Raw genomic sequence first — 26,768 nt, 5'->3', positions numbered from 1 at the left:
GTTATCAATTGTGCATGCAGTCCTAGTAGATCCCCCGGAACACGAACCCTAATAGTACGTGCAAGTTTATAATTTTCACACGCTGTTTAGCACGTACCGTATTTTTCGGACTATAAGTCGCTCCGGAGTATAAGTCGCACCGGCCGAAAATGCATAATAAAGAAGGGAAAAAACATATATAAGTCGCATTTTTGGGGGAAATGTATTTGATAAAACCCAACACCAAGAATAGACATTTGAAAGGCAATTTTAAATAAATAAAGAATAGTGAACAACAGGCTGAATAAGTGTACGTTATATGAGGCATAAATAACCAACTGAGAACGTGCCTGGTATGTTAACGTAACATATTATGGTAAGAGTCATTCAAATAACTATAACATATGGAACATGCTATACGTTTACCCAACAATATGTCACTCCTAATCGCTAAATCCCATGAAATCTTATACGTCTAGTCTCTTACGTGAATGAGCTAAATAATATTATTTGATATTTTACGGTAATGTGTTAATAATTTCACACATAAGTCGCTCCTGAGTATAAGTCGCACCCCCGGCCAAACTATGAAAAAAACTGTGACTTATAGTCCGAAAAATACGGTAGTATTTGGATCTTAGTACTGTAGATCAGGCCCTGACAGTACAGTACATGGAATATACTCACATGACATTTCATTGTGTACACATATATTCATTCTGCCTTGGCAACAATGGCAACAATCCGTTTATCTCAGGGATTGAAATGAGTATAATAAATAAAATAACTGGATTGACAAACACATTTTAAGTCACACTGTCAGAAGGCATTAATCATGTTTAGCGTCATAGAAGGGACAAACTATCACTCTCAGCATGATTTAATGCACCACTCGAAGTCCATCAAAAAAAAAGGAGCAACATCACATTTCTTTTCCAAAATGAGTTATATGGGGACAACTGAGTGATTCCGCCATGTATCTACTAGATCAGGGGTGTCAAACTCAAATACAGTATTTAAAACTGAACAAAGCCGTGGGCCAAGGTTGAACAAATTAACCTTTTAATAGGGACCCAAACAAGTTTTGCATTGAATATTGAACAAGCAAGGCTTATATAACTTTATAGTGACATGCAAAATCGAGTTTCTAATAATATTAATAATGATTAAAAAATATCAATGGCATATCAAATACAATTTAAATAAAAATGTAATGCCTCTTTTCTATTTGCAGCCTTCTGAGGTAAATATCAACTTTAACTATTTCCACAGGCTAATAAATTTGAAAATAAAATAACAATGAATAAACCAACCATTCAGGACTTTAAACTGCTCAGTTTGCAACACACTGATCTAATGTGATGTGCCCAAGCCAGATACCTGCCATCTTTTCTTGGATGCTTGTTCATTAATGTCGGGGCTCAGGCTTTGAGCTGAGGCAACCTTCATTATCGAACAAAGGTGTTCATCAGTCATTATATCTCGTGGTCCACAGTCTTGGAGGCATGCCTTAAAGGCACTGCCTTTAACGTCCTCTACGAGCTGTCGTCACGTCCGCTTTTCATCCATTCTAACAACGTGCCGTTGGACTGGATGAAAAGGGACGTGGCGATTTTCGGGAGGGGCACTGAAATTTGGGAGTCTCCCGGGAGGGTTGACAAGTATGAGAATCAGCGGTGAATGCGGTGTTACCGCGGCACCACCGCTGTATAAAATCGACGGGCCAGCTCTAGTGTCAATTTTGGCCCGCGGGCCAGAGTTTGAGACCCATGTACTAGATGAACTAAAGTCCATGCTGTCATCCAATTGCTTGAATCTTCAGCCATTTGTTGCCTCTTTAAAGGAGAAAAGCAAAGTTGAGTATGTTATTATGTTATTATGTATTATGTATTATTATTATTATTGTTATTATGTTATTATGTATGTGGGCTCTGTATCGAGGATGTCGTTGTGGCTTGTGCAGCCCTTTGAAACACTTGTGATTTAGGGCTATATAAATAAACATTGATTGATTGATTGATATTATCTAATATGTCTGCTTCTCTGTGCAGGTCCTGCGTTATTTTGACTACGTCTTCACAGGAGTGTTCACATTTGAGATGCTTGTAAAGGTAAAATTATCTGCTCACCACATTTTTTTTCTTGCACAGCGAAGCCATAAGTCTTGTACTCCTCTTGTAGATGGTGGATCTGGGCTTAGTTTTGCACCAGGGTTCTTATTTCCGAGACTTGTGGAACATCCTTGACTTTATTGTGGTTAGTGGCGCTCTGGTGGCCTTCGCCTTCACGTAAGTCTTCCTCCCACCTGCCTGTTCTCTTGACTCACACTGGTTCTTTTTGTTACAACCGCTCTAATCCTCTCTTTTCACCCATAGTCGCTATTTTAAGATGTCGTTTGTCCCCGTCTCTCTCTGGATTTTATTCATTCTAACACTCAAGATTTATATCCTTCTCCATTAAACCCAATACTCGCTCTCTCCACTTCTTTAACTCCCCCTCCTGTTATTTCTATTTTCTAAAAGTTTCCCTTGCCTCTTTGCCATGTATTTGTTCTATGAGAGGTTGAGGACCATCCTTTCTTACCTTTTACCCAAATCTATCAACTGGCAGCCCAGGGCCAAATCCAGGCCAATAATGACACCGTACCGGTCCCCAACTTCAGTTCAAAATGTGTGAGACAAACATTTTTGCAGCAATTTCCTAATTTCTTAAACATGTGCAACTGCCAAAAAGGATGGGACTTAAAGGGTAGCTTGAGAAACTAATCAGTTATGTAAAACACAAGTTTTGACTCCAGTGTTCTATGTTTGCTATCAATGTTAAAATGTCAATGTAAGGATCTGGCAATGTTTTTACGGTGGTCCAAGTTCCTCTATACATCAGGAGCACTGTAGTGTAGAGTTGTACGGTATACCGGTATTAGTATAGTGCCGCGATACTAATGAATCATATTCGGTACTATACCGCCTCTGAAAAGTACCGGTCCGCCACCCAAAAGGGAGAACCAAAAGGGAGAACGGACACATTTTGGCTTAAAAAACTAAAGATAAAGGTGTAGTTATAACACTGAAACGCCCTCAGGTGCTAGCGGCTAAAGTCCATCCGCAGTCTGCAGTGTTTTAGCTACTTCTAAATCACTAATTCTCGCCTCCATGGCGACAAACAAAGTAAGTTTCTTACAAGTATCATCCCTGCAGGACGAGGAATAGCTAAACATGCTTCACTACACACCGTAGCTCACCGGCGTCAAAATGTAAACAAACGCCATTGGTGGATCTACACCTGACATCCACTGTAATGATACCAAGTACAGGAACGTACTGTATCTAGTCAATACTACTATGATTACTTCAATATTTTTTGGCATCACAACATCTTCTTTCGGTTTTTTTAAATGTATATTATGTTTATAAACTCAGGAAATATGTCCCTGGACACATGAGGACTTTGAATATGACCAATGTATGATCCTGTAACTACTTGGTATAGGATTGATACCCAAATTTTTGTTTTCATCCAAAACTAATGTAAAGTATCAAACAACAGAAGAATAAGTGATTATTACATTTGAACAGAAGTGTAGATAGAACATGTTAAAAGAGAAAATCAGCAGATATTAACAGAAATGAACAAGTAGATTAATAATTCAATTTCTACCGCTTAATAATTTTGAAAAAATAATAGAATGGAAAATGACACAATTTGTTACTGTTACTGCAGTCAGCAGACTAATTAGGAGCCTTTCTTTGCTTACTTACTAATAACATAAAAGTTGTCTGTATATTCACTATTTTATTTAAGGACAAACTTGCAATAAGAAACATATGTTTAATGTACCCTAAGATTTTTTGTTAAAATAAAGCCAATAATGCAATTTTTTGTGGTCCCCTTTATTTAGAAAAGTACCGAAAAGTATCACAATAATTTTGGTACCGGTACCAAAATATTGGTATCGGGACAATGGGGACGGCGTGGCGCGGTTGGGAGAGTGGCCGTTCCTGGTTCGATCCCCAGCTTCTACCAACCTCGTCACGTTCGTTGTGTCCTTGAGCAAGACACTCCACCCTTGCTCCTGATGAGTCCTGGTTAGGGCCTTGCATTGCAGCTCCCGCCATCAGTGTGTGAATGAGTGAATGTGGAAATAGTGTCAAGGTGCTCTAAGTACCTTGAAGGTACAAAAGCGCTGTACAAGTATAACGCATTTACCATTTAACACTACAGTAGTGTTTTCGGAAACTGCTGCAAAACGGTTTCCTTCCTAAGATTTAAACTGAACTTTGGTGCCGGTATGGTGTCATTATCGGGCCGCCAGTTTAAGTACTAGTAGAGTGGAAAAACAAGTTGCCTCTATATTGAAGCTATTATCATATATCTCTGATTTATGACACCAACAGACTTCCAAACTTTGCAAATAAATAGATATGATCAAAATAGTATCACTCTTTAGGAGATTCTTGAGACATTTTGGGAGTTAATGAGGAAGCCGGTCACATAGTGTTATTAACCACAGATCCCTTCCCCATCAACAACAATGCTAATCAAGCAGACTTTGTGAGAGCCAACAACAATTACTTTAGGAAAACCTATGATCCAGATCCGTATATTTTGGAGCCCAAACACAAAGAGGATGAGTAATAAGTTTAAAAGCCGAGTGCTAAACGAATGCAGATTTATTGTAACACTGTAGCATCAGGAGCATTGCTCGGTGCTAAGCATACATACTAACCATAATAAACCAAAATAAAACAAACACTAACTGTATTATTTCCACTCTCACGGGGCACTCACATAATTTCGTTTAGATGAAGATTCAATCGCAATCCTCACGAAGGGTAAAATTGTTGCCGCAACTAGCGTCTTTTTGTGGTTTTTTTGCCATCTCTGGGATGTCAAAGTCGACCAGCCTCTCGGTCTATTGCCACTTTTATCTATTACCAGGAGAGTGATGCATGAATTATAATCTAGAATTTACTTTTAGAAAGTTTGAGAGGGAGCAGAAGCAACCGCCAGTTTAGTGTCTCACGGTTATCAATGCGCCGCTAAAATAACCTGCCTGCGTTTGCGCTTATAATAACAATATCACTCATATTTGGTTAATTTTCTGGTCACGACATGTGCGCAAAAGCAATCTGTTGACTCAATCGTTAGCTATTTATTTACAATTTCAAATACATAAAAAAGCCATGCATATGTGTTCTTGTGTTGCATTAAGATTGTGATTGATAAACAGCATATCTCTCTCCAATTTTTGCATATTTCCAGTATGACTGATCTGATAATATGGTCAGAGTGCAAAAGCGTTAAATATACGGAGCGGAATATTCAAAATGGCCGATTGAAGTGGCATTTTAGACGGTATTTTCACATACTTTGCGGATTGTAAATACAATTGGATATGGTTTAATGGATACAATGAAACACAAATGAACATATAAAGTCAACTTGTTGTTTCACTCTACTGGTACTTTAAATAGCCCTGGTCTAGACCTATTGGGAGTACAGGCAGATGTTACACAGGTCAATATTCAAAAGTAACAATAAAAAGATGTCAACTCCAGTTAAAATGTTCTTCATATTCATGAATTAGCTTCATTGTTTGGTTGAGTCAATGCCAAGATGATAGGTGGATATTACAAAAACATCACCTATTTTTGGCTGTTAATTGATTAAAATGGATCCCTGTTAGCAGCAACTTGTCTTTGCGGGGTCTATCAACAGAAAACATCCCAAAAAATGTACAATGTAAATCACATCCCTTAATCACATTCATATTGTGTTTTTGACAAAATTAAGATATATTACCACATACTGTCGTGTTTAAAAGTTTACATACACTTGTAAAGAACATAATGTCATGGCTGTCTTGAGTTTTCAATCATTTCTACAACTCTTATTTTTTTGTGATAGAGTGATTGGAGCACATACTTGTTTGTCACAAAAAACATTCATGAAGTTTGGTTCTTTTATGAATGTATTATGAGTCTACTGAAAGTGTGACCAAATCTGCTGGGTCAAAAGTATACATACAGCAATGTTAATAATTGGTTACATGTCCCTTGGCAAGTTTCACTGCAATAAGGCGCTTTTGGTAGCCATCCAAAAGCTTCTGGCAAGAATTTTTGACCACTCCTCTTGACAAAATTAGTGCAGTTCAGCTAAATGTGTTGGTTTTCTGACTTGGACTTGTTTCTTCAGCATTGTCCACATGTTCTCAATGGGGTTTAAGTCAGGACTTTGGGAAGGCCATTCTAAAGCCTTAATTCTAGCCTGATTTAGCCATTCCTTTACCACTTTTGACGTGTGTTTGGGGTCATTGTCCTGTTGGAACACCCAACTGCGCCCAAGACCCAACCTCCGGGCTGTTGATTTTAGGTTGTCCTGAAGAATTTGGAGGTAATCCTCCTTTTTCGTTGTCCCATTTACTCTCTGTAAAGCACCAGTTCCACTGGCAGCAAAACAGGCCCAGAGCATATTACTACCACCACCATGCTTGACGGTAGGAATGGTGTTTCTGGAAATAAAGGCCTCACCTTTTCTCCTCCAAACCTATTGCTGCGTATTGTGGCCAAACAGCGCAATTTTCGTTTCATTTGACAACAGAACTTTCCTTCAGAAGGTCTTATTTTTGTCCATGTGATCAGCAACAAACTTTAGACGAGCCTTAAGGTGTCGCTTCTGGAGCAAAGGCTTCCTTCTTGCACAGTAGCCTCTCAGTCCATGGCGATGCAAAACATGCTTGACTGTGGACACTGACACCTGTGTTCTTGCAGTTTCCAATACATTGCAGACCTGCTTTTTGGTGGTTCTCGGTTGACTCTTGATCATTCTGACCAATTTTCTCTCAGCAGCAGGTGATAGATTGCGTTTTCTTCCTGATCGTGGCAGTGACACAACTGTGCCATGCACTTTATAGTTAGAAACAAGTGTCTACACAGTTGCTCTTTGGACCTTAAGCTGCTTTGAAATGGCTCCAAGTGACTTTCCTGACTTGTTCAAGTCAATGATTCTTTTTTTCAGATCTGTGCTGAGTTCTTTTGACTTTCCCATTGTCGCGTTTGTAACCGAGTCTCATGACTGCATCACATGAGCCCTATTTAAATGGGCTCAGAGAAGTCAACAAGTGTCGTCAATTGTAATCACTCACATGAAGTTAAGAGGCCATGCCATGAAGCTAATTGGATTTGATTGTAACTGTTCTACATCACCGAAATTGAAAATGTATGTTGCTGTATGTATACTTTTGACCCAGCAGATTTGGTTACATTTCCAGTAGACCCATAATAAATTCATAAAAGAACCAAACTTCATGAATGTTTTCTGTGATAGACAAGTATGTGCTCCAATGACTCTATCACAAAAACATAAGAGTTGTAGAAATGATTGGAATCTCAAGACAGCCATGACATTATGTCCTTCACAAGTGTATGTAAACTTTTGACCACGACTGTAAATGATAATTCTCCCCCTAATGCTGTTGGATAAAATAAACCAACGTATTTTCCTACAATTCAAATCAATAAGAACGTAACTTAGATACAGGATGTATCATGTGCTTTGAGAAAAACAAAAAATGTATCTAGGCAAACGATCAAAGCACCTGCTTCTTCGTTTTCTAGTTCAACACATATAGTTAATAGATTCCAGGCCGCCTCGAAGATGAAAAATTGCTTGCCCTCATAACTTCTCCCATAAAGAAAACATAAAGGTAACACGGCGTTCCCAAGTGTTCCAGTTGTGCAGCCTCATTTGTAAGATTGTTATTGTTATCTTCCTCACTATACTCTTATTATTATTCCACCTTAATCTAAATGTGTTTTTCTTATGTCCATAAACGTGTTACCTCCTGCCACATAGTGTTTCTCATACAATATTCATGTAATGCGGGTATGGATGTTTTCACCTGTTTGTATCCTCACGAGACTTTAACATGGGTAAATTGATACATTTGTATGTTAGTAGTGTGGCAAAATACCTTTTATGAATAAGGGATTTTTTTTTTATGCTTACTGACTACATTTACACACATTTAGGTTTCTGCGGTCCATCCTACAGACCAAATGAAGTCTGCTTCACCATGACAAGCGTTGCAGTCTCATGCACATCCTCAAAGTGTCTTAACTCAATTGATTGAAATCAAACAGCACTCCAGAAAGGCTCAGCAGCCTCATTGGAGATGTTTATCACTCCTTTAAAATCCAATTAGTCTGTCTGAGGACTGCTAGAATCTCAGACCGATTGTCCGGCTGCATGGAGCATTTCTGCAGATGGACCGAGCTTTTAGTCCGGAAAAGCTTCAGCAGACAGGGAGACTTTATTTCTGTTCCCAAATAACATTTAAGAAACAGTGAAACGTTTCAGCGCTTTCCCTTTCAACCCTTTCATTAATTAGCATGACATTTTCGTAATCCTTTCCCGACCACTACATGGTTGCTGATGTTGGCATTATGTTGGCGTGTATTAATGTTTCATTAAAACTCGTAATAAGCATATTTTTAACCACAATGATAAACATATTGAGCATCACTATGCATTCTTGTAAGGTCGTGCACGTGTTACTACTGGTGGGTTCGGTATGCTTCTAGTTTCTACCTATTTTATATGGCTCACTGATCCATTTCAACAACTCGGCTCACTCTTTGGCATCTGTCATCTTGGCTTAAAGCAATTTATTAATGTCAACAAACAAACCAGTTAATAATAAGTGCACACTTAAAGGGGACCTATTGATTTAGTCATGATCCGTTGCCCGGATCATGTTTTATTTTAGTTTGTTTAGTTTGTTTATTTTAGTTTATTTTAGTCTGTTTTCAGCACCCCTATGTTTGTGTACCAGTTGCCATGGGTGCTGATTATTTTCACCTGCCTCTGATTAGTGTTCGGGACGCTCACCTGCTCCCGGGCACTAATCAGAGAGCTATTTATTCCTGCTTTTCGCCACACTCAGTCTGGCTGTCTTGTTTGCTTCACGCAACAATTACGTTGTTTACCTTTTTGATTCCTGTTCTAAGCTCGCCATAGCTTCCACGCTTTAGGCACGCTTTCCTGAATTTTGGTGTATTCCTGACTGATTTATGGACAATAAAGCATTGTCTTACCTGCACTCTGCCTCCGGAGTTCCATCTGCATCCTGGGAAAATGATCTGCGCATTAACATGCGACCCCGCCGTAACAGATTTGAATCTACATTAAAAACACTTCCTTTGGTCTGGATCAGGGGTGTCAAACTCGTTTTCATGGAGGGCCACATCACAGTTATGGTTGCTCTCAGAAGGCCGATTTTAACAATGAGTACTATAAGAATATACATGTATATATATACAGTAATACGTTTGTACATTAACAATATATTTTTTTACATACGCTGCAAAATTTAATTAATTTAAATTTTACTTTAAAAACTGGCAGTTTAGTCACCAGAATTTTACAGAAAAAGCAGTGTTTTTATACAGCATATAAAAAAATTGAATAAATGGAATGGAATAGAGAAACAATACCACTGTTTTTAGCGGTAAAATTCAAGCAACAGAGCTGCCAGTTTTGTTATTTTACAGTAAAATATTTTTAATGTTTTAGTGTCTTACTGTATATGGAAAAAAAACCACTAAAAAAGTAGATTGTATCCATCCAAAATGGATGGATGGATAAAATCTACTTTTTTACTGTAAGACACTAAAACATTAAAAAAAGATGTATTTTTATTTTATTTTTTTATTTTTTTTATGGAGAAACAATACCACTGTTTTTAGCGGTAACATTCAAGCCAGTTTTTGTTTTTATACAGTAAAATATTTTTTAATGTTTTAGTGTCTTACTGTATATGGAAAAAAAACAGTAAAAAAGTAGATTTTATCCATCCATCCATTTTGGATGGATAAAATCTATAAAATAAAAAAATAAAAATAAATATTTTTTTTAATGTTTTAGTGTCATACTGTATATGGAAAAAAAACAGTAAAAAAGTAGATTTTATCCATCCATCCATTTTGGATGGATAAAATCTACTTTTTTACTGTTTTTTTTCCCATATACAGTATGACACTAAAACATTAAAAAAAATATTTATTTTTATTTTTTTATTTTTTTTTTTTTTATGGAGAAACAATACCACTGTTTTTAGCGGTAAAATTCAAGCAACAGAGCTGCCAGTTTTTGTTTTTTTTACAGTAAAATCTTTTTTAATGTTTTAGTGTCTTACTGTATATGGAAAAAAAACAGTAAAAAAGTAGATTTTATCCATCCATCCATTTTGGATGGATAAAATCTACTTTTTTACTGTTTTTTTTTTCCATATACAGTAAGACACTAAAACATTAAAAAAAGATTTATTTAAAAAAATTTTTATGGAGAAACAATACCACTGTATTTAGCGGTAAAATTCAAGCAACAGAGCTGCCAGTTTTTGTTTTTTTTACAGTAAAATCTTTTTTAATGTTTTAGTGCCTTACTGTATATGGAAAAAAAAAGTAACAAAGTAGATTTTACTATTAAAAAAAACTCAGTCGGCGGAATTTAACCGTAAAATCTATTGTCAATTTTACAATCTACAATTTGATTGATAATTTTGTTTTGATATCAAAGGTCAAGCAGATATTTAAGTACAGTATTTATCTTTATTTTAACAAAAAATATTTTTGGAATACATGATAATATTTTGATTTTGATAATGTTGAATTTTAAAAGATATGCAGTACATGACTTTTATTGTCAAAAGGGAAATAACAAATATATTTATTAAGAAAAGTTTTTAATGCATACTATTTCCAGGCTTTCGCGGGCCACATAAAATGATGTGGCGGGCCAGATTTGGCCCCTGGGCCTTGAGTTTGACACCTGTGGTCCAGATAATATGTATTGAATATGTTTTGGTGTAAATTTTACGTAAATTTTGTTCCTCAGTCACTTTTATAACCCAAAGATTGAGTGCGTCTGCAAGATGTTTGTTTTCGGATTGCAAATGAAACGACACCTTACCCTCTCCATAAGTATCATAATGTATCTTTTGGAATTGTAAACTGTTTAAATACATTTCCTGAAGTCGTCACAGCTATTATCTTTTCTCAGACATGGTTGAAAATAAACTTCATAAACTTTATGTAGATTCCCCCGGTCACAACATAAGGTACACCAGCACAATTTCCAATCAATTCAAATGTGCATCAGTGTTATGTGCATGCCACAATTATATAACAACTATATCTACCTTTTTTGTGTTTCCTCACAGCCTGAAGGCTGACTGAAATTTTGATTTAATGTCCGAATAAGTACGTCCACCTTACTGTGACGTTACCACGTAGCCAGACTACAAAACCCTGCGAACGGAGGGCTTTGGCATTGTTTAACACAAGTATCCAACATTGTAGCAAAAAACAGAGCTAATCATAGGTCCCCTTTAAATGGCTACATAACACCGTAGTCATTATAGCTAAATTAGTACTTTTAGTGTGATATCATAATGGCAAAGGATGTTATCAATCAATCAATCAATGTTTATTTATATAGCCCTAAATCACAAGTGTCTCAAAGGGCTGATGACCAAGAGTCATGACTAAAGTAAGAGTGATGAAGATATATTATGCTGAATAAGTGTTTATAATGCCCGCAGGAGGGTGGACACAAGTTTCTCTTCTTCTTCTTCTTCTCTGTATCATACTTCTTACTCCCTAAATCCCATTCTGGTTCTTTCTTCCACCCGTTTGTCTTTTTGTCTCTCTCTTTCCGTCTTCTAAATGTCTCTCGCATTTCTCTCGTCTCTCTGTTTGGACCACCACCACCAACAGCGGCGGAGGGTAAAGTTGTCTTTTTTCCTGTCCGGATTTCCTCTTTCTACTTTTCTCTGCACACTTGACACTCCTTCCTTTCTCCATCCATCGTTCCATCTACCCATACTCGTTTGTGCTTTTTGTTTCATTGTTCACCATGGAAGAGCACGGACACTTAGACACAATAAAATAAGCAGTGGTACCATCCCCTCAACTTGAGAGTAAAACTAGTTGATGATGACAGGGGGTGATGGGGGGGGGGGTACATCAGTGTTTCCCAATGATTGCAATATATTTGGTGTGGGAATTAATTTGTATAATTGGCCATAGCATATTTGCAAAAAGTGTGTAAAAACACGAAAAGTACAGGTTTTTTTCCGAGTATTAGTCGCTCCGGAGTATAAGTCGCTCCGGAGTATAAGTCGCACCGAAAATGCATAATAAAGAAGGAAAAAAACATATATAAGTCGCACTGGAGTATAAATCGCATTTTTTGGGGAAATTTATTTGATAAAACCCAACACCAAGAATAGACATTTGAAAGGCAATTTTAAATAAATAAAGAATAGTGAACAACAGGCTGAATAAGTGTACGTTATATGAGGCATAAATAACCAACTGAGAACGTGCCTGGTATGTTAACGTAACATATTATGGTAAGAGTCATTCAAATAACTATAACATATAAAACATGCTATACGTTTACCAAACAATCTGTCACTCCTAATCGCTAAATCCGAAGAAATCTTATACGTCTAGTCTCTTACGTGAATGAGCTAAATTAAATCATTTGATATTTTACGGTAATGTGTTAATAATTTCACACATAAGTCGCTCCTGAGTATAAGTCGCACCCCCGGCCAAACTATGAGAAAAACTGCGACTTATAGTCCGAAAAATACGGTAAACAGTATATGTTTAAAACGACAAATGAACTATATTGTATTGCTTCTTATTTATCTTTTTTTTTTCACTAACAAAACAGAACTGACAGTGAGTGCTTTTAGATGGGGGAGGGTCTGAGATGATTAATACATGCTTTCATTTTTAGATCTCAAAAAACTCATAACTAGATGTGTCGCTATTTAACGGGGTGTAAATAGAGCGACAAAGTGCCTGATTTACTAAGATCCAAATACCACACGCTAAACAGTGTGTGCGATCTATAAAATAGCGTGTACTATTATTAGTAGTAGTCATTTTATTTTAGACCCGGGTGGATCAATATCACAGAAGAAAAAAAACATACGATAAAACCCTGATAAAATAAAAACAAGCAGAAATAAAATAAAGAAAAACTTTTGTGAAAAAATAAAATAAATTAAAACTAATTAAAAAGTGGGCATGTTGCGTGTGATCTACCAAGACTGCGTGTGAATTTGTAAGTCGGCGCAGCCCGCCTTGTTAAAGTGAGGATTTTGCGTGTACTAAGCACTCTCATTTACTGCACATTCACTTTATCATGCTCCTACCGTTGAGTATTTGATCTTTCTTTATTGCCAAGCGGGGCACGAACCCACGTCGCCCGATTGAGAGATAAATGCGGTAGTTGTCAGGGAGTTAGGTTTACTAACGTACACCTGACGCAGCCACTCTGGCTGGCCCCGTTACATAAGCATTGCTTAAATTAAGGTTGTACGGCATACCGGTATTAGTATACTACCGCGATACTAATAAATCATATTCGGTACTATACCGCCTCTGAAAAGTACCGGTCCAGCGCACCCCCGTTGTCGTCACGTCTTGTCATTGCTGGTTTACGAGCAGAGGAGCATGTTCGGCAGCGCACAATCACGGAGTACTTATACACAGACACGGTGTGTAGACAGAAAAGGAAGAATGGACGCATTTTGGCTTAAAAACTAAAGATAAAGGTGAAGTTATAACACTGAAACGCTCACCGGTAGAGTATCTAGAGCGTATCTAGTCGATACTATGATTATGTCGATATTTTTTGGCATCACAACATCTTCTTTCGTTTTTTTTAAATTGATATTACGTTCACACAGAAAATATGTCCCTGGACACATGAGGACTTTGAATATGACCAATGTATGATCCTGTAACGACTTGGTATCGGATTGATACCCACATTTGTAGTATCATCCAAAACTAATGTAAAGCATCCAAACAACAGAAGAATAAGTGATTATTACATTTTAATAGAAGTGTAGATAGAACATGTTAAAAGAGAAAGTAAGCATTTATTAACAGTAAATGAAAAAGTGGATTAATAATTAATTTTCTACCACTTGTCCTTAATAATGTGGACAAAATAATAGAATGGAAAATGACACAATATGTTACTGCATATGTCAGCAGACTAATTAGGAGTCTTTGTTTGTTTACTTACTAATAAAAGACAAATTATCTTGTATGTTCACTTATTTAAGGACAAACTTGCAATAATAAACATATGTTTAATGTACTGTAAAAAAAATTGTAAAAATAAAGCCAATAATGCAATTTTTTGTGGTCCCCTTGATTTAGAAAAGTATCAAAGTACCGAAAAGTATCGAAATCAGTATCAAAATATTGGTATCGGGACAACACTAGCTTGAATGGATTTGTTTTGACACAATGAAATTCACAAGTCTTAGTAAAACTCCACGCGCAACAATTTTCACACAGCCCAAAAAACAGGTGTGATGGTCAATTCAGCATTGTTAGTAATGAGCCCGACTTCATTCACAACTTAAGCACTTTTGCTTAACTTAGGTGGGGTGGGCGTGTCCGTAGGCCGGATGGAAGAATAGGAATGAGAAGTTGAAACGTGCGTAACTTCAAGCATGTAAAAAAACAGTAATGCGCAGGCGAATAAAATAAGGCTCCAAGTTGGCAACGCGGGTCCCTCTTGCTCTGTCTTCCTATTCTCTGGCAGACCAGGTGCCTTATAATGTGCTTACGAGCCGGGGTGTAGGTACCGCCAAATCTAATTGTAGCAGATATGGTGAAACACTGTACTTTTTAAGAACAACAGCACAAGATTAATTAGTCTAGTAGTTGAGGGGAAATCCAAATTCTTTCAATTAAATCAAAAGTATTTTGAAAATAAGAGCAATTGGTGGTTGAATAATTTTAAGTGCAACTACATAACACACCACAAATGAAAAAAATACTGTAAAATATGTATGTTCCCTCACTTTTACATACAAAAGCCTACAGTTGCATTTAAATGTATTCAGCCGTCATTGTCAATTATATTTATTTTGAATATTTGTATTTTGTTTACAAACTTGCATTACTTTGTAATAAACCACCAAACAAAAAACAAAAGAGACAGCTCAACACATGTAATATTACAAATGGTCACTATTTCAAGTGTAAGTTTGAAAGTTTGTACATTTTGAAAATATTTACGAGGGTGGTATATACTGTATAAGAACACATAGTATAATATATTTAAACTTCACACTGACACACATCATAGTGTACTGTCTGGCCTAACAGGTACAGCTTTGACCCTTGACCATTCTGAGATTCATACAGGAGATTAAAGGTTAAAGCCAAAATAAATATGGGTTGGTTCTTAAGTCCCCCCATTGATAGGCTTCAACTAAGATGTACAGTTGGAGAAAACATTTATTTGAAAGGTTTTTATCCTCATGCATATTTCAAGAAAGCCTATGTCAAAGTACTCTTAAGAAAGAGTTTTGGCTTAGCATTTCATGCAGAGATGCTTGCTAAAATCTTCGTCTTTGGCAATTAAAACTGGAAGATTCCATGATGACTGAACAATGCATTGAATACAACGGTAACACTTTAGTATGGGGAACATATTGTAAGTAACAAAGACTTCATTTAGAGTTATTTGGACACTACGGGAACATATTCTAAGTAACAAAGACTTCATTTAGAGCTATTTGGTTAGGGTTAGGATTAGGGTTAGAGTTAGGGTTAGGGTTAGGGTTAGGGTTAGTAATGGTGAATAATAAGGCCATGCAGAATAAGGCATTAATAAGTACTTAATAATGACTAATTAAGAGCCAATATGTTACTAATTTGCATGTTAATAAGCAACTAATTAATGGTGAATATGTTCCCCATACTAAAGTGTTACCAAAACAACTTATCCCGAAGGTTGTTTGCTGTTTATAGACTGTTTTGTAGTGAATGGAGAGAGTTTGTCTAGTGGTTTGTGCCACACATCAGACACCTTATTTTGACTTTGTTACATTATTTCAAATAATTTGGCCTTCATATGGATTTACAGGGGGGGTTTGCGTTTCCAAAATGAAATATTGATGTTGCTTTAACTATATTTAGTGTCACATTGAGACAATGACTAAACTCTCTCTGTAAACGTCTTTGTGTAGATTAGGCATCAATTAAGGTGCGGTTTAGTATGAGGTCATGTGATGCATTGCATTATGCCAAGTGTTAATGCAGCATGATTATACTGTATTCACCCTTTCTTTAGTTATACGACTGAAGTCATCTTTGTACAGCATTTGAAACACATTGCAGTATTAAAGATGTTTAGGTATACAGTGGCATGTACTGCAGTTGTACAATAGCACCCTAACTCTAGCATGTAGCGAACTCAACACGTAGAAATAAAAGTCTTATGTGTAAACCACTGGCAACGCCGCATGTGTTGCTATTGGTTTAACCAGTTACTCATTCTGAGTTAACTCGGACACAAATAACATCAGATTGTGGCTGCCTGCTTCTATTTTAAGATCGTGAGGACTGAAGTCTGCATGCATTTTGCTGACTGTGTGATTCTGCTGTTTGCACGTCTGTGTAGGGGGAGCAGCAAGGGAAAAGACATCAGCACCATCAAGTCCTTGAGGGTGCTCAGAGTGCTGCGGCCACTTAAGACGATAAAGCGTCTCCCCAAACTCAAGGTGTGTTATCTGTCGTGGTATCAGTAGCAGTTGTGCTCCAGGCTCTTAGGCCCCATTTACACTAAGCCGGATAAGGTTATCCAGGGTAAATCACACCTAACCTTATCCGTGTCCACACACAACTATGCCACCATTTAAGACCACCGCGCCCCTCTGTACGCCGGCGCAACGCGACCTAGTACGCATGCGCGGAAAATGTGCACGTCATAGTCATCTCCAGTGTTGCTTTGTGTGCAAGTTCTTAAATGTAACTTATCTGAACAATATCCAGTGTTGTGGTATTTCAATTAACTGGAATCCAGTGTGCTGTGGGGCCCTATTGTAGTGAATCACACCCGAGACATCATAAATTAATGAAATCTTTATTAGAGACGAAAACAATGTGATAAAGAACATTTAACAATCAATCTAGGGATTTAGATATCTGGTCATGACACTCCTAACTATTTTGCCTTCACTTTCATTGTCCATTCGTTTTTGGTGACTTTATATACTCTGGACCTAGACGTTGAGTTTGCGACATACATGGCGGACAATAACTGATACAGTCTGCTTTGCCAGTCCAAATGCATTCGCCGTTTTCCTCGACGGCCAGGTAATACAGAGCACACGCTATCTTTTTTATCACATCAACGGGAGCTGGCATTCTCGTTGACTCTCTTTCGACAAATGGACAAAAATGTTCGCTAAATAGCATCACAGCTGACCCGGTCGGACATTGGAACGTTCTCTTGCCGTCTGAGAAGTGTTGTATCCCAAATAGCTGCAATCACTTTCTCTTAAGGTATTCATGTGTGATTTCCACAAGCGTCTGTACATGTAGAAGAAGGAAAAACACGGGCATGTCTGGATGACTCGCCTCCATATTTCCAGTGGTTAGCTCCGAGCTACGAAAACGCTTTATTATGAAGCTGGCGTGTTCTTTCTGACTTCACTGCCTCTCCGAACTCACTTTGTAAACGATCAATGAGTCCATACAAAGCTAACTGCCGGAGATTCAATAATTACACGGCTGACTTACCCGTGTAAAAAATTGTCCGAGGAGGAGAATCATAATATGGACTTAAATTACTGCCAAAAGTCCACACACACAAAACATGTTTTACTCACGCCCAACGATTCACACACAAACGCAGTGCGGTTTGCAAATACAAAATATAATTCACAAACAAACGCATGTTGTTTTGCAAATAAGAAACGTACCGATTTAACTCCATACCTTAATCGCTGGTTTAGTGTGGCTGAAACGGGGCTTAAGCTAAATAATTATTTGTTTAAGGCAGGGGTGTCAAACTCAAATACAGAGTGGGCCAAAATTTAAAACTGCACAAAGCCGCGGGCTAAGGTTTAACAAATTAACCTTTTAATAGGGACCCAAACAGGGTTTGCATTGAATATTGAACAAGCAAGGCTTATATAACTGTATAGTGCAGTTTCAAATAATAATAATGATAATTAAAAAATATCAATGGCATATCAAATACAATTTAAATAAAAATGGAATGCCTCTTTTCTATTTGCAGCCTTCTGAGGTAAATATCAACATTAACTTTTTCCACAGGCTAATAAATTTGAAAATAAAATAACAATGAATAAACCAACCATTCAGGACTTTAAACTGCTCAGTTTGCAACACACTGATCTAATCTGATGTGCCCAAGCCAGATACCTGCCATCTTTTCTTGGATGCTAGTTCATTGATGTCGGGGCTCAGGCTTTGAGCTGAGGCAACCTTCATTATCCAACGAAGGTGTTCATCAGTCATTATATCTCGTAGTCCACCCGGACCACAGTCTTGGGGGCGTGCCTTAAAGGCACTGCCTTTAACATCTTCTACGAGCTGTCGTCACGTCCGCTTTTCATCCATTCTAACAACGTGCCGGGCCAGTCACAAGATATGTGCGGCTTCTGTACGCACACACACGTGAATGCAACGCATACTTGATCAACAACCATACAGGTTACACTGAGGATGGCCGTATAAACAACTTTAACACTGTCAGAAATATGCGCCACACTGTGAATCCACACCAAACAAGAATGACAAACACATTTTGGGAGAACATCCGCAACGTAACACAACATAAACACAACGGCGTGGGGACGGCGTGGCGAAGTTGGAAGAGTGGCCGTGCCAGCAATCTGAGGGTTACTGGTTCAATCCCTACCTTCTACCATCCTAGTCATGTCCGTTGTGTCCTTGAGCAAGACACTTAACCCTTGCTCCTGATGGGCCTGGTTAGCGCCGTGCATGGCAGCTCCCGCCATCAGTGTGTGAATGTGTGTGTGTGAATGGGTGAATGTGGAAATAGTGTCAAAGCGCTTTGAGTTCCTTAAACAGGTAGAAAAGCGCTATACAAGTACAACCCATTTACCATTTACAACAGAACAAATACCCAGAATCCCATGCAGCCCTAACTCTTCCGGGCTGCAATATAGGTGGGCGGAGTTGGGGGGGTGTATATTGCAGCCCGGAAGAGTTAGGGCTGCAAGGGATTCTGGGTATTTGTTCTGTTGTGTTTATGTTGTGTTACGGTGCGGATGTTCTCCCAAAATGTGTTTGTCATTCTTGTTTGGTGTGGGTTCACAGTGTGGCGTATATTTCTAACAGTGTTAAAGTAATTTATACGGGCACCCTCAGTGTAACCTGTATAGCTGTTGATCAAGTATGCGTTGCATTCACTTGTGTGTGCGTGCAGAAGTCGCACATATTATGTAACCGGGCCAGCATTTGTTGGACTGGGTGAAAAGCGGACGTGACGATTTTCGGGAAGGGCACTGAAATTTGGGAGTCTCCCGGGAGGGTTGGCAAGTATGAGAATTAGCGGTGAATGCGGTGTTACCGCGGCACCGCCGCTGTATATAATCAGCGGGCCAATTTTGGCCCGCGGGCCAGAGTTTGACACCCGTGCTTTAAGGGGTTTAGCGACTTAGTGTAGACATGGGAATGTATCAAGACATGGTGCATTTGTGTCGCAACTATGCAAGCATGCTTTGTTAAAAACATCATATTATTCTACAAAACATAATATCTCATTATCTCTGTCATGTTTCCCTTGTGTCTAACTTGTATACAATATTGTCTCCTTTTTAGGCTGTTTTTGACTGCGTGGTGAACTCTTTGAAGAACGTCCTCAATATTTTGATCGTCTACCTTCTCTTCATGTTCATCTTTGCTGTGGTGGCCGTCCAGCTTTTTAAGGGACGTTTCTTTTACTGCACCGACGAATCCAAAGAGTTTGAGCGCGATTGCAGGTCAGAAAACGCCCGCTTTCAAATGTGTTTTGGTCCATGCAACTAACTTGATTGATTGATTGATTGAAGCTTTTATTAGTAGATTGCACAGTACAGAACATATTCCGTACAATTGACCACTAAATGGTAACACCCGAATAAGTTTTTCAACGTGTTTAAGTCGGGGTTCACTTAAATTGATTCATGATACAAATATATACTATATATATATATATACTATCATCATAATAAAGTCATCACACAAGATAATCATCAGAGTATATACATTGAATTATTTACATTATTTACAATCCGGAGTGTGGGATGTGGAGTGGGGGGGGGGGGGTGATATCAACACTTCAGTCATCAACAATTGCATCATCAGAGAAATGGACATTGAAACAGTGTAAGACTGACTTGGTAGGATATGTACAGCAAGTAGTGGACATAGAGAGAGAGATCAGAAAGAATAAGAATAAGTATCTACAGTTGGTTATTTACATTTGATTATTTACAATCCGGGGAGGTGGGATGTGGAAGGAGGAACATACAGTGGAACCTCGATTTACGAAGTTATGAACAGGGTTTGTAAAAAAAAAAAAAAAAAGGGTTGTATTAGGGTTGTACGGTGTACCGGTATTAGTATAGTACCGCAATAGTAATGAATCAAAGTCGGTACTATACTGCCTCTGAAAAGTAACTGGTCTCTAGCTAAACATGCTTCACTACACACCGTAGCTCACTGGCGTCACAATGTAAACAAATGCCATGGGTGGATCTACACCTAACATCCACTGTAATGATACCAAGTACAGGAGCGTATCTAGTCGATACTACTATGATTACATCAATATTTTTTGGCATCACAACATCTTTTTTCGTTTAAAAAAACAACTAGCAAAGCTTCAAAAATTCTCCGTTTACTGAGTGTTGTTAAAAGGAAAGGCCATGTAACACAGCGGTAAAAATGCTGTTTCTCAGTTCGAACATTAAATATCTTGTCTTTGCAGTCTATTCAATTGAATATAAGTTGAAAAGGATTTGTATTCTGTTTTTATGTATGATTTACACAACGTGCCAACTTCACTGGTTTTGGGTTTTGTATTATCAGCTAGCACTGTTAAAAACAATACATCACTTAATAAAGCCACTTGTTTTGTTTATATATCTAGTTTTATAATAATGTAATTAATTTAAATTAAAATATAACTCAAGTTGAGGGTTTTTCTCAGCATGTTTTTTAGCAGATATTAAAAAGAATGAATAAATTACAGACCATAATTAATTGATCACAATTTTTTTACTAATCGCACTGGTAAAAGTGTATGAAGTGCACAATAGCAACACAGTTTGTCGGAAACAGGCATGGAAAAACACAGCTCATGAGCATTAACGCTACATACATACAAAGTGGTGTGCTCCCAGTACTAAAAGCCCTTTTTCAACTGTCATTTGTCCATTGTAGAGGCGAATATTTGGTGTATGAGCGCGATAACGAAGTAAAGGCACAGAAGCGGGAGTGGAAGAAGTACGATTTCCACTACGACAATGTGGCTTGGGCCCTTCTCACCCTCTTCACTGTTTCCACTGGAGAGGGGTGGCCGCAGTGAGTACCCATGCACGCTACCACGTGCCACTCAACCTTAACGTCTAACCTCCGTCCTATCGTGTTCTTCTCAGGGTGCTGAAACATTCAGTGGATGCGACTTACGAGAATCAGGGCCCCAGCCCCGGATACAGGATGGAAATGTCCATCTTTTACGTCGTGTACTTCGTGGTCTTCCCCTTCTTCTTTGTCAATATCTTTGTGGCTCTCATCATCATCACCTTCCAGGAGCAAGGAGACAAGATGATGGAGGATTATAGTTTAGAAAAGAACGAGGTGAGAAGCCAATGAGGATGGGGGGGAAAGGTTGCGGCATGATAACCACAAAATGTCATTTTTATTTTTTTTGTGTGTCTCTACAGAGAGCTTGTATCGATTTTGCCATCAACGCCAAGCCTCTGACTCGCCACATGCCCAAGAACAAGCTCAGCTTTCAGTACCGCATGTGGGAGTTTGTGGTGTCGCCGCCATTTGAGTACACTATCATGGCAATGATTGCGCTCAACACAATTGTGCTGATGATGAAGGTAACATGGATGATGTGCATTGCTACTACAGTCGTGATCAAAAGTTTACATTCACTTGTAAAGAACATAATGTCATGGCTGAGAATTTTTGAGTTTATACATTTTTGAGTTTGTGAAACTTTTTTTTGAGTTTGTGAAATATGTTTTTGAGTTTATGAAACATTTTTGCATTTGTGAAACATTTTTGAAGTTTATAAAATATTTTTTAGTTTGCGAAGCATATTTGAGTTTATGATACACATTTTTTGAGTTTGTGAAACTTTTTTATGAGTTTGTGAAATATTTTTGAGTTTGTGAAATGTTTTTTTGAGAGTGTGAAACTTTTTTTGCATTTGTGAAACATTTGTTAAGTTTATGAAACATTTTTGAGTTTGTGAAGCATTTTTGAGTTTATGATACACATTTTTTGAGTTTGTGAAGCATTTTTGAGTTTATACATTTTTGAGTTGTGAAACATTTTTGAGTTTGTGAAATATTTTTTGGAGTTTGTGAAACATTTTTGAATTTCTGAAACATTTTTGAATTTGTGAAGCATTTTTGAGTTTATGAAACACATGTTTTGAGTTTGTGAAGAATTTTTGAGTTCATACATTTTTGAGTTTGTGAAACATTTTTTTGAGTTTGTGAAACATTTTTGCATTTGTGAAACAATTTTTAAGTTTATGAAACATTTTTTAGTTTGTGAAGCATTTTTGAGTTTATGATACACATTTTTTGAGTTTGTGAAGCATTTTTGAGTTTATACATTTTTGAGTTTGTGAAACATTTTTAGGAGTTTGTGAAATATTTTAGAGTTGTGAAACATTTTTGAGTTTGTGAAGCATTTTTAAGTTCATGACACAAATTGTTTGAGTTTGTGAAGCATTTTTTAGTTTATGGAACACTTTTTTTGAGTTTGTGAAACATTTTTTGGAGTTTGTGAAATATTTTTGAGTTTGTGAAATATTTTTTTGAGTTTGTGAAACATTTTTTGGAGTTTGTGAAATATTTTTGAGTTTGTGAAATATTTTTTTGAGTTTGTGAAACATTTTTGAGTTTGTGAAACACATTTTTTGAGCTTGTGAAACAAATGTTTTGAGTTTGTGAAGCATGTTTGAGTTTGTGAAACCTTTCTTTGAGTTTTGGCAGTAATTTCACTCTATGAGTTGATGTGCACGTTTGATTTAAATGGTGAAAATCTCGCCGATTAGCCAAAATTTGCCGGGAAGTTGCAGGCATTGGACGAAGTTGCGAGGTTGCACATAATTCCCATAGGTTGGCGCAAATTCCTGGGGGGAACTGAATGTATTATATTTCCCACACTAAAATGAATGCATGTGTGTTTCTAGTATGACGGAGCATCGGAAACCTACGAAGGCGTCTTAGCCAACCTGAACATAGTGTTTACCTCGCTTTTCTCCATGGAGTGTGTACTCAAGATCATCGCCTTTGGAGTACTGGTGAGTGAATGTTGTATGACCTGCTCATCAGTCTGCAGCCTCTGCTGCACTGAGATACCACAGCATTGCTGTATTACCCTGTGTCTTTAGTACACAATCATATATTTGCACGACTCTGCAAAGACGGACAGAAAGGCGGTGAGGGAGGAGACTAATAGTTAAGGGATAAAATATTAAGGAGACATGGTGGAGATAATTAGAGGAATTAGGGTGAATGACAGAAAGGCGTATAAAGAGGAGCGTGGATTACAGAAGCGGGCGGTGATTAAGCGAGAGAGTATTTAAATCTCTGAGAATGGAGTCGAAAACACATAAACTACACTTGCTCACTCAAATAGTGTGTGTCAAGGTGGTTTGTTTTGATAGCCTTCTCCCCAGTTAGGTGTCTCTCCGCTGGCCTAATGCACAGTTTGGCTGCAGGCAGCATGTAGAAGCACACTTGGCTTCTTAGCCCAGTTTCTTTCTTATACCAAATTCCTAATTGCATGCAAGAAGGAAGGATTAATGTCCCGTAATGATGTGTGGTCGGGTGGATAGGTTAATTAGAAAGTGTAATGTAAGGAACTTTTTAAAAACTTTTGAAAGTACAATTTTTCTTGCTTAATGATTGTGTCCGTTAAAGTGCAGTTTCCATATAAGAAATAGATCAGTGTTTCCGATACATTCATTTAATTGTGGCGGCCAGTAAAAATGTTTTTATCTTTTTATAGTCAAGATTTGTGTGGTTTATCCGTTATACAGTGCTCAATACCGGGGTAGAGCGGAATATATGTTAGGTCAGGAAAGGTTTCCCTGCTCTTCAGGGGATTTTATATATGTATAAAATGTCAAAATGTTATTTTAGTATAGTATCGCAGTAGTAAGGAATTAAAACGGCACTATACTCTCTTTGAAAAGTACCGGTTCCTCATTTATTTATTTTTACCGGCAGAGGAGCATGTTCGGCAGCGCACATTCATGCAGTACTTACAAGGTGATTTTATATACACTACCGTTCAAAAGTTTGGGGTCACCCAAACAATTTTGTGGAATAGCCTTCATTTCTAAGAACAAGAATAGACTGTCGAGTTTCAGATGAAAGTTCTCTTTTTCTGGCCATTTTGAGCGTTTAATTGACACCACAAATGTGATGCTCCAGAAACTCAATCTGCTCAAAGGAAGGTCAGTTTTGTGGCTTCTGTAACGAGCTAAACTGTTTTCAGATGTGTGAACATGATCGCACAAGAGTTTTCTAATCATCAATTAGCCTTCTGAGCCAATGAGCAAACACATTGTACCATTAGAACAGTGGAGTGATAGTTGCTGGAAATGGGCCTCTATACACCTATGTAGATATTGCACCAAAAACCAGACATTTGCAGCTAGAATAGTCATTTACCACATTAGCAATGTATAGAGTGTATTTCTTTAAAGTTAAGACTAGTTTAAAGTTATCTTCATTGAAAAGTACAGTGCTTTTCCTTCAAAAATAAGGACATTTCAATGTGACCCCAAACTTTTGAACGGTAGTGTATATATATACAATCCCCTGAAGAGCAGGGAAACCTGCGAAACAGGCTTATAGGGATGAAATAGCCTCCGTGTTTTTCCCTGTATTTTGTATTTTATGTACTTTGTGATACAGGAGGGTAACACTTTATCTTTCAGGTGATAAATGTGAATCATGTTCCACAAAACATTGAATATGTTATGTGTTTTGAAATTAAAGTTTGAGATTAGTGCAACAGACAGTGACTGAGTGCAGAGATGAGCAGACTGGACCAGTAGCACAAAGTTAGCGGTCAATGTTTGTAGTAGTAGTTACAGGATCATACATTGTTAGTAGAAATGCATTTGGGGTTTTGTGTCAATTTTGTTCCGTTAAAATGGTTTAAAACGATAGCAATGCTAATTTATGTTAGCCTGTCAATGGGATTGTGTGTTAGCATTAGAGCCAACCTTTATCCTGTGTGGTTGAAATATTTTTTTTCAGTTTATACCAAACATTATTGTTGATTTAACATGATGTCATGAATGTGCACTTCATGTGTATAATGAATTTTATTTGTGTGCTTAGTTTTACATTAACTTCTTAGTGGAGACTATCAATGAACAACCTTCATTTGGACGTTGTTTTTATCTCTAATACAAACTACTGTTTATTTATCTGCCAAACTAAATTCCAGCATTCAGGGAGGCCAGAATATATGTGCAGCCAGTTTTACATTGTGCTAATAAAATAATCAGCAACAATTGAAAAACACGGCAAAACTATATAATATAACAAAAAAAGATTGATTAACACTAATAACTAGGGTTGTCTCGGTACCGGTACCAAAATGTATTTCGATACTTTTCGATACTTTTCTAAATAAAGGGGACCACAAACAAATTGCATTATTGGCTTTATTTTAACAAAAAATCTTAGGGTTCATTAAACATCCATTTTTTTATTGCAATCGAAGAACAAATTTTTACTTAAATAAAATAGTGAACATACTAGACGACTTGTCTTTTAGTAGTAAGTAAACAAACAAAGGCTTCTAATATGTCTGCTGACGTATGCAGTAACATATTGTGTCATTTTCCATTTTATTATTTTGTCAAAATGATAAAGGACAAGCTGTAAAAATGTATTATTAATCTACTTGTTTATTTACTGTTAATATCTGGTTATTTTCCGTTTCAACATGTTCTATCTACACTTCTGTTAAAATGTAATATGTAAATGTAACCTTGTGTAAATGTGGCCTTGTGGTTAGAGTGTCCGCCCTGAGATCGGTAGGTCAAGAGTTCAAACCCCGGCCGAGTCATACCAAAGACTATAAAAATGCAACCCATTACCTCCCTGCTTGGCACTCAGCATCAAGGGTTGGAGTTGTGGGTTAAATCACCAAAAATAATTCCCGGGCGCGGCCTCCGCTGCTGCTCACTGCTGCTCACTGCTCCCCTCACCTCCCAGGGGGTGATCAAAGGTGATGGGTCAAATGCAGAGAATAATTTCGCCACACCTACTGTGTGTGTGACAATCATTGGTACTTTAACTTTAACTTTAACTAATAATCACTTATTATTCTGTTGTTTGGATGCTTTACATTAGTTTTGGATGATACCACAAATTTAGATACCAAGTAGTTACAGGATCATACATTGGTCATCATTTAAGTTCTCATGTGTCCAGGGACATATTTCTTGAGTTTATGAATATTATATGACTTTTAAAAAATATTGATGTAATCATAGTAGTATCGACTAGATACGCTCTTGTACTTGGTATCATTACAGTGGATGTCAGGTGTAGATCCACCCATGGCATTTGTTTACATTGTGACGCCGGTGAGCTATCGTATCCTCCTACGGTGTGTAGTGAAGCATGTTTAGCTATTCCTCGTCCT

At 37.5% G+C, this 26,768-nt stretch overlaps 1 protein-coding gene across 15 annotated transcripts in view; it reads left to right on the top strand.

Moving 5' to 3' along the window:
- Nucleotides 1–26,768, top strand: part of cacna1aa (calcium channel, voltage-dependent, P/Q type, alpha 1A subunit, a) — a 212,350-nt gene that overhangs the window by 88,896 nt on the left and 96,686 nt on the right. For all 15 annotated transcript variants that reach the window (XM_062036805.1, XM_062036806.1, XM_062036798.1 and 12 more), the window contains 8 exons: nt 2,031–2,090; nt 2,161–2,267; nt 16,489–16,588; nt 19,683–19,843; nt 21,288–21,428; nt 21,503–21,704; nt 21,791–21,955; nt 23,284–23,394. In XM_062036805.1, coding sequence (XP_061892789.1) covers nt 2,031–2,090; nt 2,161–2,267; nt 16,489–16,588; nt 19,683–19,843; nt 21,288–21,428; nt 21,503–21,704; nt 21,791–21,955; nt 23,284–23,394 — 1,047 coding nt within the window. The remainder of the gene's footprint in view (nt 1–2,030; nt 2,091–2,160; nt 2,268–16,488; nt 16,589–19,682; nt 19,844–21,287; nt 21,429–21,502; nt 21,705–21,790; nt 21,956–23,283; nt 23,395–26,768) is intronic.

This window comes from Entelurus aequoreus, linkage group LG25 (genome assembly GCF_033978785.1).
Source record: "Entelurus aequoreus isolate RoL-2023_Sb linkage group LG25, RoL_Eaeq_v1.1, whole genome shotgun sequence".
In the NCBI taxonomy this organism is placed as follows: Eukaryota; Metazoa; Chordata; class Actinopteri; order Syngnathiformes; family Syngnathidae; genus Entelurus; species Entelurus aequoreus.
This window is presented reverse-complemented; position numbering and strand designations above follow the sequence as displayed.